The sequence below is a fragment of the Benincasa hispida genome, chromosome 10, assembly GCF_009727055.1.
Source record: "Benincasa hispida cultivar B227 chromosome 10, ASM972705v1, whole genome shotgun sequence".
NCBI lineage: Eukaryota > Viridiplantae > Streptophyta > Magnoliopsida > Cucurbitales > Cucurbitaceae > Benincasa > Benincasa hispida.
Genome location: NC_052358.1, coordinates 9,413,110 through 9,428,267, shown reverse-complemented (window position 1 = coordinate 9,428,267; position 15,158 = coordinate 9,413,110). Strand labels below are relative to the sequence as shown.

At 36.2% G+C, this 15,158-nt stretch overlaps 1 protein-coding gene across 2 annotated transcripts; it reads left to right on the top strand.

Annotated features, from left to right (window-relative positions):
• Nucleotides 1-8,094: 8,094 nt before the first annotated feature.
• On the top strand, nucleotides 8,095-14,683 carry LOC120087834 (DEAD-box ATP-dependent RNA helicase 37-like). 2 transcript variants are annotated; one of them, XM_039044765.1, is made up of 7 exons: nucleotides 8,095-8,249; nucleotides 8,782-9,599; nucleotides 9,710-9,793; nucleotides 10,477-10,719; nucleotides 11,058-11,225; nucleotides 11,449-11,562; nucleotides 13,570-14,070. In XM_039044765.1, exons 2-7 carry the CDS (start codon nucleotides 8,847-8,849, stop codon nucleotides 14,068-14,070), a joined length of 1,863 nt encoding a protein of 620 aa, XP_038900693.1. In that variant the 5' UTR covers nucleotides 8,095-8,249; nucleotides 8,782-8,846. The 2 variants fall into 2 exon arrangements, with proteins under 2 accessions (XP_038900693.1, XP_038900694.1); XM_039044766.1 differs by lacking the exon at nucleotides 8,095-8,249 and having other exon boundaries at nucleotides 8,847-9,599; nucleotides 13,570-14,683.
• Nucleotides 14,684-15,158: the final 475 nt, after the last annotated feature.

Here is a 15,158-nt window from a genome sequence, read left to right as displayed (position 1 = left end):
CTGTTATATTAAACAAAGAGGCGCCTTTCCATTTCCTTTAAAACCGTCCAATTACATTCATAACTTATAAATTAATATCAAATATTAATTATAATATTTGTTCCTCTACTAGATATAAATCATATTTATATCCAATTTCCCCCAAATTAATGTATCTCATACATAAAGTAATTATATCATATTTAATTAACTCCTTCAATTATATCATATATAATCGAACTCCCTCTTGTCAATTTGAACATTTCAAATTGACCCAAAAACTGACTCTCAACTTGTATCCAAGCTACCAAGGGGACCTTATGAACCTATGGCTCGAAGCTCTAACGGTACGTGAATAAAAGACTAAACTCTTTAGTCACGATATCCATCATCCGTTAACTGTTAGGCATTCCACTAAAGACTGACAATTGAACTCTTCTTGCCATAAATATATTTCTATGTCCATTGGATATAACCAATCATCAGTACGATGACCCTTCACAGATGCTCGTAAGTACAGTTGGGCCAAATTACCGTTTTGTCCCTATAGTTACATCTCACTCCTTAAGTACCATCGATTCCTCTAATGAACAATACAACATAGTCCAACTATGTGTGAACACCTCTCGGACCAAGAGAAGGTGTGTGGTGCCACATCGTTCAAGCCTTGGAATCAGCCCTTAAGGAAGCTATCTATCTACTTGCCTCTGCCTCGGGGAAGGAGTGAATTCCATCTTGTGTAGCTGAGTTCCCAACTCCCAAATCAGACGAATCCCCAAAATGATAGGTTTGAGTCGGCGTTCTGGCCACACGCACCCATGCAAATCAAAGACCGCCCTCAATGGCAGGAGTTCCCAACTCACTCAGGATTGAGGTCATCCTAGTGAAGTGAAATCTCAGTTATGAACGGTGTTATATAACGAGACGTTAACACTTCGTGGTCAGGTCTTATACAAACTCTTTGTATAGGACGCCCCCGTTCGCATGTCCCTTATGCGAATGATTAGGATCAGATCATCTATGACAAGTCACAACACTTGTGACCATTCCACAAAGCGGGCTGCATTCGTAGTGTTACCGGGATAAGGTTTCTCTCCTATATTCATATACTACAGACCATTTTGGTTATCACTCAAGACATGATCCACTTGTATGTCACCACATATATGCTTGAGTCACATACAGATAACCAGAGATTTTATGTTTATTGGTTTGTGGTAAGATCTAAATGTGCAAGGTCAAGTAGTGAAGTAAATATCATTTATATTATACATCACAAGTGTTCATACAGAGTTGTTTACGAACTACTGGACACGAGACTTTAGGGCACAAACCCCACCAATATCCAGGCAGAATCACCATTCTCTACCAAACACGTCTTCAAGATAAATAAATCACATTTATCATCTTTAGACTTCTTCCTTTTCTGAAGAGTAGTAGGATAAGTATCAGAACCTATATAAGCTCTAAGTTCTATTTAAGAGAATGATTCTCGTTGATGAACTTCATTTGAGTCAGCAACAATTGCTTTCTCTTTTAGTCTCTTCTCATTCAAGAAGGACTGGGAACTAATACTACTGGTTTATTTGTCTTCAATCCCTTTTTGCTCAAAGAGTGAGAACTTACGTTCAAATAATTCTTGCAACGAGTCCACTCACATGTAATGACCATGTTCTCAACCCTCTTGGCCAATGCATCAGATATGCTAGCCAAAATGTGAAGTTGGGCCATCGAATTAGCCTTCATCCACACCTCATATGCATTACGAATAATTCACGGTGCATAAGGGGTTGGGACTTGAAGACACTCCTCAACTATGACAAACTCGAGGTCGTTTACCACAAAATATGTTTTAATAGACTATTTCCAATGTATGAAATCAGTCAAATTATAAAAGGAAACTAACGGAATATCAAGCATTGACATGTTGTTGAAAAAACAAGCATATTGATCTACGCTAGATTTTATCAATTACTCTTTAAAACAAATCCAATGTGGTTTAGCAAAATCTAAATGAACCCCATATCACATCTAGTTTTGCAATGATCTTCAGTAGTTTAGGACAAAAGCCACCGAATGGTAGTCAATTTATACCTCATCTGAATTGAGACACTCTCAACTAATCATTACACCAGAATAACTCTTGTTCCTATAACGACTAGCCATCATTGATTTGGTCAAAAAATCATTAACTTGCTTAACAATTTTTCGTACGTGTGACCCTTCCATTTAGATCCTAAAGTTTCGCCCCAAGTAGCCAATCTGAAGGAAAAACATCTGATTGGAGCAAAAACTAAAGCGACCCTATCCATTTTTTGAGTTCACCTTGATATTGACCAACCGCACAAACCATCCGAAGGGAGACACTCCCACGGTGCCACGAGACCTTACAAGAAGATCACACGGTGCAAACCAATGAAAGAGACCGCAGGACATGTTGATACGCATCCTTCTCCCATTTACTATAAATACTCTATCCGTTCATCTTAGTATTGACCCATGCAAACATCATTCGAAGAGGGACACTCCCAGGGCGCCGCAAGGCCAAACATGAATCTCACGACGTGAACATTCAGGGAGAAACGTAAGTGGAATTGACATATCATATATATCTTTTCCTCCCATTTAGTATTTTAAGACCCTAGGGTTTAGTTTACTTAGAAAAACACGGCTAATTATTTTTACTAAGTGACTATTTAGGTTTGCCAAAAAGTAACACTTACTTTGGAAAGTTAAACAACGTTTAATCATCATTCATTAAACACTTTAACGAACTTTAATCAATTGTTGCATGCTTGTAGCAAATTTATCTAATTCACCTTTCCAGGTAGTCTCCCAGGTAGGGGTGTTCTGTTTTCGTCAGCTTAAATACCCCAGCCTAGCCAGAACCCACCTTAGACAAAAGGTCCCTTATAGATAGATTTATTACAAATTTAACCTTTTATGGAAATCAATTTAATCCTATTAAACTTATTTAAAATATTAAACATAGGTTTCTAATTTTATTATAACCATTAACTTAGGTCTATCTAAATCAAAATTTAAAACCTTTTTAAAACATGATTTTACCTAAGTTTGCATACTACTCTTGGTTATTGATTTTAATTCTAATTTCATGAATTATAACTCTCATAAAAGAAAAAACGAAACAATTAAAATCAACTACAATGCGAAGCAACACATCCTCAAGGCATTTATAACTCTTATAAATAAACATAAGTGCCATGTTTCATGCAATGTTAATTAATTACTACTTTATATAACACTTATATAACAAAGTAATGAATCAGTCATATATGCTTTCATACACCCTTATACTATAACACTTATAATATAAAGATGATGTATGAATATGCTTAATGCGTGCATAAATATAACTCTTATATTATATGATGCATGAGCATGCTTTAATGTAATTTAATAATGTAATCTACTGTATTATAACACTTGTAATATATGATGCATGAATAAATGTATAACCTAAAGTGGGTTTTAAATCTATATGTCATACATTATGGCATATAAACTAACATAAATCTCATGTACATTGATTAAAACATGATGGACTAGGATAATATGCCTCACAAACCGAAATTAAAACTAACTATTACATAGAACCATTGAGTAAACCGGTTCAGACAAGTGAATCGGGTCTTGAATTGCCCGGGCGAAGCCTCGTTTCTTGATCGTGTAGCTTATCATTGTGATCGTCAAGTAACATTGAGTGAGTAACCACGATCGTGTAGCATGGATCGAGTGCCTTTGGCTATGCGATGAAGCATGAAGGCCACTCGATCGTGTAGCACACTGAGTATAATGCATGCTTAAACGATCAAGTAGACGACAACTATACGATGAAGCATTATCGTCCAAACGATCGAGGAGCAAGCATCGAGTATCATATACCGAGTAATCGAGTAGCTAGTGACTATACGATGAGCATGCTGGCCTACTCGATTGTTTAGTGCACACGCCTACCATGCAACGAGTATCTTATACTCAACAATCATTTACCCTCATTGTTTACATGATCCAGTAGCCAGTGCAAACAGATCAAGTAAACTCTTTACTCGTTCGTTTAGCATCAACCATGCGATAGTTTAGTAAATGCTACACGATTGAGTTATAACTTTTCTACTCGATCGTTTAGCCAAATCTAAACAATCGTTTAGCTTGGGCTACACGACACGACTAACGCTTGGTCTTCTTATTCGAGGTGAACAACATCTCCGTGTTTTGAAACTTCATCACGAACGACTCAAAACACTCTAAACACTTTAAATACAGACTCGGTAGCAAGTTAATTCTGCCCAAAAACACAGGGGCCCTTACAAAAATTAACTTTGAAATGTAAAAGAAGGCATTAAAATAAAGGCCATCATTCCGAAACATCCATCAAACCATCCACAAACACACTTAACACTTAAATGCATTGTAGAAAACTTAAAAACCCACCAAGACTGTAAAATAAAGTTCAATACAACAATGGAATTTGGAATATCAGAATAACCTACCTCTGATACCAATTGAAAAAACTCTAAATAGAGAACCAGTGAGCGGAAGTGGATCGTTCCAAATTTCATTGAGAAATAACACAAACAATTACAGTCTAAAAGAACAGTTTATGCATAAATAGTAAATTATAAGAATACTTCTTTAATTGAATGAGGGATAGATGAAAACCTTTGAAGAACTTGTTCTTCAAGTATCCCTTGATCATTTAGCAACTCGTTCGACAGCATGAACTCGAATGTTATGATTAGAACAACCAAGAGCACGAACTGAAGAATCCTCGATCACTATCGAGTGTAACTCGATCCTTGACCTTCGAACGAAACAAGAACACCACAAGAGTTATCTTGGTATTTTCAATGTGAAAATCAAGGAGTTGTGGGCTATGTGTGACTTTGGATAGAGGAATGAAGGAGGTAAACGATCGAGTATGAGACAGAGGAAGGAAGTCTATCACATAGACTTGATACTCGATCGTGTAAAAGGATAATCGTATCGTATAGACTTGCTGCTCGATCATGTAGTAGCGAGTAACTATCGTATAGTAAACTCGATACTCAAACGTTTATTCTGTGAGATGCTATCGTTTAGTAAAAACTCTTTTACTTGATAGTCATTCTTTTTGTGAGACCGATTCAATTAATCATCAACTTCTGGTTTTTGGAAAAACCATTTTCCTTTTTATCTCGCAGTTATCATAATCGTGCATAACCTCCCACTCAAGTCGGTTATTAAATAAAGAGAATAATTAATTATCATATAATTAATATATTATAAATAAATATAATAACCAACTTATCATATTATATTTATAACCTATGGTTTTAACATTTCATCACATGAAACATATAAATCATAGTTTTTTTTTCCTTTCTATTTTATGGTATTAAATATAAATCATATTTATATTAATTCATCCATTAATAATATATCAAATACATCATATCAATTATATCACATATAATTGAATCAAATTAATTATATTATATATAATCAAATTTCCTCTTATTAATTTGAACACTTCAAACTAACCCAAAATTTGATTCTCAACTTGAACCCATTGAGCTACCTAAGGGACCTCATGGACCTGTAGCTTGAAGCTCCAACGGTACGTGAATAAGTGACTAAACTCGAGATCCACCATTCGTTAACTATTGGTCACTCCACTAAAGACCGATAGTTGCACTCTTCGCACTACAAATATATTTTCGTGTCAATTGGATATAACCAATCAATAGTGCGATGACCCTTCGCAAATCACTCATAAGTACAACTAGACCAATTTACTGTTTTTCCTCTGTAGTTACATCTAATTCCTTAAGTACCATTGATTCCTCTAATGAACATAAGTCATAGTCCTACTATGATTGAGTCCTTTCTTCCCAAGAGAGGGTGTAGTCACCATGTTCAAGAATCGGAATCAGCCTTTAATGGAGCAATTTATCTACTTACCCCTGCTTCGGTAAAGGAGTGAATTTTGTCTTGTGTAGTTGAGTTCCCAACTCCCTAATCAGACGAATCCTCAATATGGTAGGCATGTTGAGTTGACAATCTGGCCACTCTCACCCATACAAATCAAATGTATGCCCTCATAAGCAGGAGTTCCTAACTCACTAAGGATTAAGGTCATGTCACCTATGGTCATCCTAGTGATATGTAAGTCTCAATTATGAACGCCGTTATATAAAGAGACTAATCATTTCATGGTCTGGTCTTATGCAAACTCTTTGTATAGGATACTCTCGCTCGCATGTCTCCACATGGATAGTCAGGATTATACTATTTGTAGCACTTTACAACACTTGTAACATCTACAAAGTGGGTCGTATCCGCAGTGTCATCAGGATAAGGTATCCCTCATTTTTCCTTATACTACAAACCATTTAGGTTAAGGCATGATCCAGTTGTATGTCTCCACATACATACTTATGTTGCATAAAATAACCTCATATCTTAGTTTATAGGATTTAGTAGATGCTTATAAAATAACACTTAGTTTATTAATAACAATATGTTTACAGAGTGTTTACAAACTACGAGACTACCAGAAGAATTAAGACATCAATTCTAACAGTGAAAGCTCATAAGACACACGAGGGAGTTTAGTGGTACCACAAATGATTGATGTGGTAGTACCGTGAATATCAATAATGCATAGGGGTATCGTGGAGGACTAAAACAGTAGTACCATGAAAGTCTCAATAGTGCCCAATGATACCATGGAGATCCTCATAGTAACTAATGGTATCACGAAGGACCCATGTACCAATGGCATAAATATCACAACAATACAATAACAAATGTCAAGAAGAACCAATGTAGCAGTACTATGGAGGTCCTAATAGTGCTTCGCGGTACTATGGAAGTCTTAATAGTACCTAACGGTACCATGGAGAACCAATGTGGTAGTAACGCAAAGACCAAGTAATGTTTGGGGGTATTTTAGAGGTCCTAGTTTACTTGGGGGTCTCATCTTCACAACAAGCCATGGCTAATTTAGACATAAATTAAATTGAGGAGGGAGTTTTTTAGAAATAACCAATGGTACCCTTTAAAATTGACGAAAAAAATGGATAGTGTCAAATAGTACAAAAAAATTACTTAAAATGCAATTTTTATTGAAGACATCGGTCCCAACTATACATTAATGTATTCAAATATGTTTATTACAAGTAAAACTACTTCTTAAAGCCAACTTTAAGGAAATTGAGACGTGATCGAATATAAAAGTACCAATCGGGTTAGCTATTCTCCTAAAAACCTGGTTAGCTCAATTTGAAATTCAAAGAGAATTTGTCCCTAACATTAAGGATGAGATCCCACCCATGGAGAGAATGATACTTAAAAATTGGGACTATTAATTTTTTTGTGATTATAAATCAATCAATTATATAAGCGGCAGACAAACTACAATCTAGATATATCCAATGACCGTAAAACTCTAAAGTAATTATCTCCACAAATAAAGAAAAATCTAAAGTTACACTCCACAATTCTTATTGTCACCAACATACCAGTGTTATTCTAGATATTGGGTTGTGTTAAAGTTACCACCATATTGATGTGATTTGTTGGTGTGTTTTATTTGACCACATACTTACAATTATGACGATAGAAAAACAATTCACATTCATTGTACACGAATTTTAGAAAGATTGATAATCAAATCGAGAATTAGAAAGAATTATGATATATTTATTATACCAAATAAAGAAAATGAATAGGGATTAGAATAGAAATATATTCCTTTTATATATATATAAAAAGGGGAGTAGTTTTGAGGGGAGTAGGATTTACTGCACAGTAAGAGAGTGAGTAACCACAGGGTGTAATTAGAGAGGAAAGAATAAAAATCGGAAGAATAAGAAAAAGGGAGGATTTGAGCCGCTAATTCCTCTGAACATACGTACGGACGTCGTAATTTTGTTTTTCTAAAAATTAAAAATTTCGAAATAAAAAGAAATTGGGAAGAAATTAAATTGATTTTAATTTGAAACTTTTGTTTACCGAAGCCCAACCAGAGTTTTAGAAAAAAAGAAAAAAGAAAAGAAAAAAAGAGAGAAAAGAAAAGAAGGGAGGGAGGGAAAAGCAGAAAAAAAAAGGCGAAATTAGATATATTTATATAAATATTTATCTAGCTAACGCAGATATTTTTGTTTTCGTTCTCTCGAAGCAAGGCGCTTTTTTATCTCTCCCTGTTGTCTGCTACGACGAAAATTAGGGTTCCTGGATCTTCCACTATTTTTGCGACTTTTCAGGTATCCGCGTCTTTTTGTTTTTCCTGTTCTTCAGGTTCTTCCCTTCTTCTTCGTTTCCGTATCTTTGTCCTACCGTGCATTGTTATGATTTCAAATTATTTCTTATTTCTTGATTTTGTTTCTTTTCTTCTTCTTCTTTTCACCTCGGGGTTTCATTCTTTAGCTTTCCTCTAGTTGCTGTTGCTGCAGATCAAGGTTATCTGTCTTTGGTACTTTCATGGGTTATGTTTGTTCTGCGAAAAAGAATATGGGATTTCAGAGCGATTAATATAGTTTTAGAAGAAGTCGCGATTCTGATACCTGTATTATTTATTATTTATTATTATTATTATTATTATTATTATTATTATTATTTTTGCTTTCTTTTGGTTGATCGAAGGAGGCATTTGTTTCCATGGTTCTGTATTAAGTTCCTTGCTTGAGTTATCTTTATATCTGAATATACTTGTGTTCTCGACCGTGTTTATGCATGCTCGAATCTTTCATTTTCTGTTGCGGAGGGTTAATTTGTTTATTGATAAATAATGTGCAGAATTCGCTGTAATTTGGATTGGATTGGCGAACATTTTTTTTGGCACTCGTGAAAGGGTCTCGACTATGCGAACTTCGTGGGCAGATTTGGCTGCAAGCTCGGCTGCTGAGAATGTAGCTGCTGGGTCCGCTAACAATTGTAGTTCTGGAACTACTTCAGCACCTGGCCGACCGGCCTATGTTCCACCACATCTGCGGAATCGCCCAGCGTCTTCCGATCCGCCTGCTGCAGCACATAGTGGGCCTGCTGTGGGAAATGATCGTTCTGGACATGTAGGGTCCCGCTGGGGTGGTGGTCCGAGAAATGATTATAATCGTTCTGGTTATAGTGGTGGTGGTAGTCGTGGAGGTGGATGGGGGGGAAGTAGAGGAGGTGGATGGGACCGGGGGAGGGGGGATCGTGAAGTGAACCCATTTGGAGATGAAGATGATACAGAGGAAGCATTTGGAGAGCAAGAAAATACTGGTATAAATTTTGATGCTTACGAAGATATTCCTGTGGAAACAAGTGGTGAAAATGTACCTCCTCCGGTAAATACATTTGCCGAAATTGATTTGGGTGAAGCACTCAATCAAAACATTCGGCGGTGTAAGTATGTAAAACCAACTCCCGTTCAGCGGCATGCTATTCCTATCTCCCTTGCTGGGAGAGACTTGATGGCTTGTGCTCAGACTGGATCTGGAAAGACTGCTGCTTTTTGTTTCCCCATTATCAGTGGCATAATGAAGGGCCAGAGTATGCCAAGACCAGCTCGAGGTGCACGCACAGTGTACCCACTTGCTCTTATTCTCTCCCCAACTAGGGAGCTTTCAATGCAAGTGAGTTTTTTCTTTAAAAAAACTTTTATTTCATTTTCCCTCGATTATGCAGCTAGTCGTCAACTCTTTATTACAATTTATCATTATAAGAATGAATTACTGTGTTTTAGATACATGAAGAAGCAAGGAAATTCTCTTATCAAACGGGGGTCAGAGTGGTGGTTGCTTATGGAGGTGCACCAATCAACCTACAGGTTTTGTGTTCCTTTACCTTTTCTCATCATTTTCTATCTATTTGAAGGCCGTGGACACACACGTACACACAAATTTTGTGTCAAAGTACCTTTCATGTAATTGTTGAGGTTGCCTTTGCGTTACATATTTGTATAGAAGTATATTGTGATGGGTGAGGAAGTATGTGTACTCGTGACATTAAATCATCTCATCACAATCTCGTTCAGCCAATGCTACTTCAGCATGAGAAAAAAGACTGATCCTACTTACTTTAGAATGATTTGAGAATAGTCATGAGCATAAACGTTCGTGAGTGTACATTTATAATGTGGAATGGTAATTGATGAACAACCTTTTCATCACAATCTCGTTCAACCAATGCTACTTCAGCATGAGAAAAAAGACGGATCCTAATTACTTTAGAATGATTTAAGAATAGTCATGAGCATAAATGTTCGTGAGTGTACACTTATAATGTGGAATGGTAATTGATGAACAACCTTTTCAAAATAACATTGGTTAGATTTCCTTTGCTGGTACAAGCCTTCTTGTCATCCACTGTTTGTTGATGTGGAATCTTATCTTTCTGTCATCTTTAGGCTCATTTGTGATGTCATGATCCACTCGTGTGTCTTATGAATGTGCTAGTTTATATTTTTTTGTTTGGTTAGCACTATTGATACTTCTTTTTTCCTTGAATCAGCTACGTGATCTAGAAAGAGGTGTCGATATTCTTGTTGCAACTCCGGGAAGATTAGTAGATTTGCTTGAAAGGGCTAAAGTTTCACTGCAGATGATAAGATACTTGGCCCTTGATGAAGCAGACCGCATGTTAGATATGGGATTTGAGCCCCAAATTAGGAAAATAGTAGAACAAATGGACATGCCTCCACCTGGTGCAAGGCAGACTATGCTGTTCAGTGCGACTTTTCCAAGGGAGATTCAGGTACTATTTTTGTATGTGAACAAATTTATTTGTCCTGATGCATTATGTTTTTGATGATATTGGTTTTGCTTCTCCCTGTAAACCAAATGCAGTTTTTGTCCTTCCAAAAAAAGTGTAGTTTTTGTGTTTACATAGTATAGAACTTGGGGTGCATTTTAGAACCAAAGAGTTTTACATCTCATACATGTATTTTGGGCACTCCACGTCTCACACTAAACTTATTTTTTCTAGTTATGTCTCAATTCTTAATCCTCATAAAAGATGTAGATCGACACAAAGATGCTTTATTATTATTGTTCTTGTTTTGCTTTATATTGAGTCGACTTTGTTTCTTGCAGAGACTTGCCTCTGATTTTCTATCAAGTTATATATTTCTGGCTGTTGGAAGAGTGGGTTCAAGTACTGATCTAATTTCTCAAAGAGTTGAGCTTGTTTCTGAATCTGATAAGAGAAGTCATTTATTGGACCTTCTTCATGCACAGAGGGCAAATGGTGTGCAAGGCAAGGTATATGTTTCATATTTTCCCCATCATTGTGAGGATTCGGGTGGTTCGAGTTTCTGTTTTGTTTTTTAAATAATAATTATTTTATTAATTGATCTCTAATTAACTTTGCTTCTATCGACCTCATATTTCTAGTAAAGGATATTGAACTTTAGGCATTGATCATTTATCTCTCTTCCAAAAGTGCCAAGGAAAGAAGATTCTTATATAACTTCTGTATTGGCAGCAATCTCTTACTTTGGTTTTTGTGGAGACAAAGAAGGGAGCTGATGCTCTTGAACATTGGTTATGCCTTAATGGTTTTCCTGCCACTACCATTCACGGTGATAGAACACAACAGGTATGTACGCTTCCTTTGGCATATTTAATTTGTCGATATATTGTGATTGCTCTACCCCATCAACACATGATTTTAAAGTAAATTTAATCTGGCATATTTGGTTTCCTGCCACTACCATCCCTTGTTTTTAAAGTAATCCCATCAATATAATCAATTCATTTTTTCTCAACGAAAGAAAAAAACGTTAATTAATGGGTTGAATCCTTTGTGCAGGACCATATTAAAGCCTGACATTGTTTCATTTATTCTGGCAGTCACTATGCAGTCTTTAGCCAACTGATGAAATTTATTTAAATAGAAAATACTTATCGATCTTCCTCTTAAAGCAGCTGTTCTATTCTTTTCCCCCCGCGAATGTAGTATCTGCTAGTTTCTTGTTTTATAGTCAAACACAAAACAAAATAAAAAGAACAGAAAAACGAAATAAACCTAGGTTTTACTCATAGCCTATCCCTCCGCTAATTTCAATTTTTACATTATTAAGTTTTCATCCTAGGAACTTGAACTTGGGACTTTGAAGGGTATCTCCTTGCATTCCAAACTCACTACTACCTACCTCTTTGGCTGTAGCTTCTATTTTATGCTCTTCATAATTTGAAAGTATATGTGCGTGTATGTCTATGTAGGTTAAGAAATATAGAATTCTCTCCATTGAAGAAACAATGTGGCTAGTGGTCAATAAATGAAGACTCAAGAAGGAACAAGTTCAATCATAGTAACTACCTAGGTTTTAATGTCATAAGATTGTTCTTGGTACTCAAATGTTGTAGGGTTAGGCGGGTGATCTTGTGAGATAGGTCGAGGTGTGCGTAAGCTGACCTGGTCACTTTTGGATAAAAAAGGAAACAATGTTTTATTAAATAAGATGGATTACTGCAATTTGGTGGATAGGTTCTTTCCTCATGAGAAAAGATCCATTACTCTAGGGATAACCTCTAACTACTCAATAGTGTAAAGCTTTCTGTGCCAGGTGGAAGACTTTTGTTACTTACTCTATCTTGGGGATGGATACCTCCTTTCTTTTGTATATTTTGTCACATCTCTGACCATAAAAAGTATATTCTTATCACATCAATGGAATTATATCATTTCCTATCAAGAAGGAAAAATGCTTCAATGCTTTTTCGGAAATATGAAGTCGCTAGGTATGCCGTTTTAAATTTATCCTTTCTATGGTCTCAGATCTCCCTCATCATTAAACAATAGTTTAATTCAGTATAAATATGTACTGGCTCTCCTTTCTTGTCAGTTCAATTTTCTATGTTATCTTGTGTAAACAGGAGCTTAGTTTTGCCTATCGTTTGGATAAAAGTTTTTAAGTAATTGAAGTCCTTTAAGAAGTAGGTTACAGTATTATTATGCAGGCAGATGATTCTGTAGATTGATTTCCTAATTCCTATTATCATATTTTATGCTTACTTGCCCTGTTGTTACCCCCACGACGTATTCCAATAATTTCATTATTAAGAGTTTTAGATTCCTGCTAAATCTACTTAGGTGTGGAAGTTTTGACATTTCATGCTAAATGTTATCATGGAACTTCAACGGTCCCTGTTTAGTAGTTTTTTTCATTATGGATGATGGAATGATGCATGTGAGACTTCTCTCTGAAGGTTTTGCATTACTCTTAAGAATAATAACAAACTTTTCATTGGACCCTGGATAGTGAAGAGCGAAGTCGTGATAGTTGAGTTGCAGCTTCAGATGGATGATGTTTTAGATGGTGATAACTCATTTTAATCTTGTCATCTGAGTTGTTTCGTTATCCTCTCTGCGACTTTAGATGTTATTGTTACGTAGTTCATGTTTCCAAGTATTAACTAAGGTGTCTTCAACTGGCGAAGGATTAATTTGAGGGTTCTGCTATTGTTACCGGTAATGGTTGTTCTATATGTGCATGCATGAGAGATAAATTGTGTTTTGGCCACGTATTATAGCATCGTCATGCATTTGAGTTGTAAATATGTTACTCGTGGTTCTGTTTTATGTATTTATATGTGTTTGCAGGAAAGAGAACAAGCATTGAGGTCGTTTAGAAGTGGTAACACACCGATTTTGGTGGCAACTGATGTAGCTGCCCGTGGGCTTGACATTCCTCATGTTGCACATGTGGTGAACTTCGATCTCCCTAATGACATTGATGATTATGTTCACAGAATTGGACGAACGGGAAGAGCTGGGAAGACTGGTTTAGCAACTGCCTTTTTTAACGAGAACAATACATCCATAGCAAGGTCCTTGGCTGATCTGATGCGAGAATCTAATCAAGAAGTTCCTGATTTTCTATTACGATTTGCTGCCAGATCCACATACAGTGGAGGGAGAAACCGTCGTTCTGGGGGAGGCCGATTTGGTAGCCGTGACTATAGAAGGGAATCTTCTTTCAACAGAGGTGGTTCTGATTATTATAGTGGAGGCAACAACAGTGGGGGCGGTTATGGTGGTGGTTCCGGTGGATATGGAGGAGGAGGATATGGTGGTTCAGGGGTGACTAGTGCATGGGACTAACGTGTACTTTTTAAAATTATTTACAGTGTTTAGGTGATGGGTAGAGGAACCCGTTTCTGCCTGAATAGAGTATTGTTTTTTTTTCTTCGACTATTGGTGTTAAAAAAGTGATTATTGTCAAAACTTATTGTCATTATGGGGGAAAAGGAGAAAACGTTGACCATTTTGGGGCCCATTAGGAATGTAGAGTTGTGTGCAGTGTTTCTTAGGTGTTGGTTAAAATGGTACTAACAAAGTAGGATCACTTTGTTCTTTTTGCTCCGTCTCCTATCGGTTTGGATGATATGGTGGGTGAAGAGATCTCGGGGCTTTACCATTCGGCTGCTTTTGTGTTTTCCATCAATTAGGCCAAGTTCTTTTAAACCCAGTTTGCTTGCTAGGCTATTCCTCGAGCTTCTTGGGCAATCTTCTTCCCCTTTCTGAAGAATTTCATAGTTTCTGTAATATTTTGTTATTGACCCGAAATAAGTTGGAAACCTTCTGTTAGGGCGTTATGATTTCAGTACGTAGAAACCAGGTTTTGTTGGGTTAAATTTTCTATCACATACTTCAAAGAATGAAAAACTGTTGTACACACTTTAGCTTTTTAATATTTCCCAGTTTTGTCACTTTAGTTCAATCCAATTATTACTCAGTAAATTTCCTCTCTCTGCAACATTAGAAGATCCAGTAGTGGTCAGACAGGTTTAGTCGATTATCTATGACTTTATCTTAATATTTTGTGTGCTAAGCTACCTTTTACACTGGCCTTGTTGGTTTATTCAATAAACTTTATTGTACTAATTGAACAAGCAATGATGCCTGTGGATCAGAAAGGAGAATTGAGATAACATAAAGCATGTTACCAAACTTTTAAATCTTTGAGAAGAGAAACTTGGGAGTAAAGAAAAAGTTATCTATTTCTTCGTTTTAGTTGAAATGGCAGTTGGGCAGTTGTACAAAGATACCCAAAATATATATATATAAATTTTAAAGAATGTTTACATAACATATATTATCCAGATGACCAAGTACATTTCAATTCTCTCTGGATTGTGTACTTGTTTCCATCTAATATTTCAATACCTTTCTCTACTTTCACAGAATGT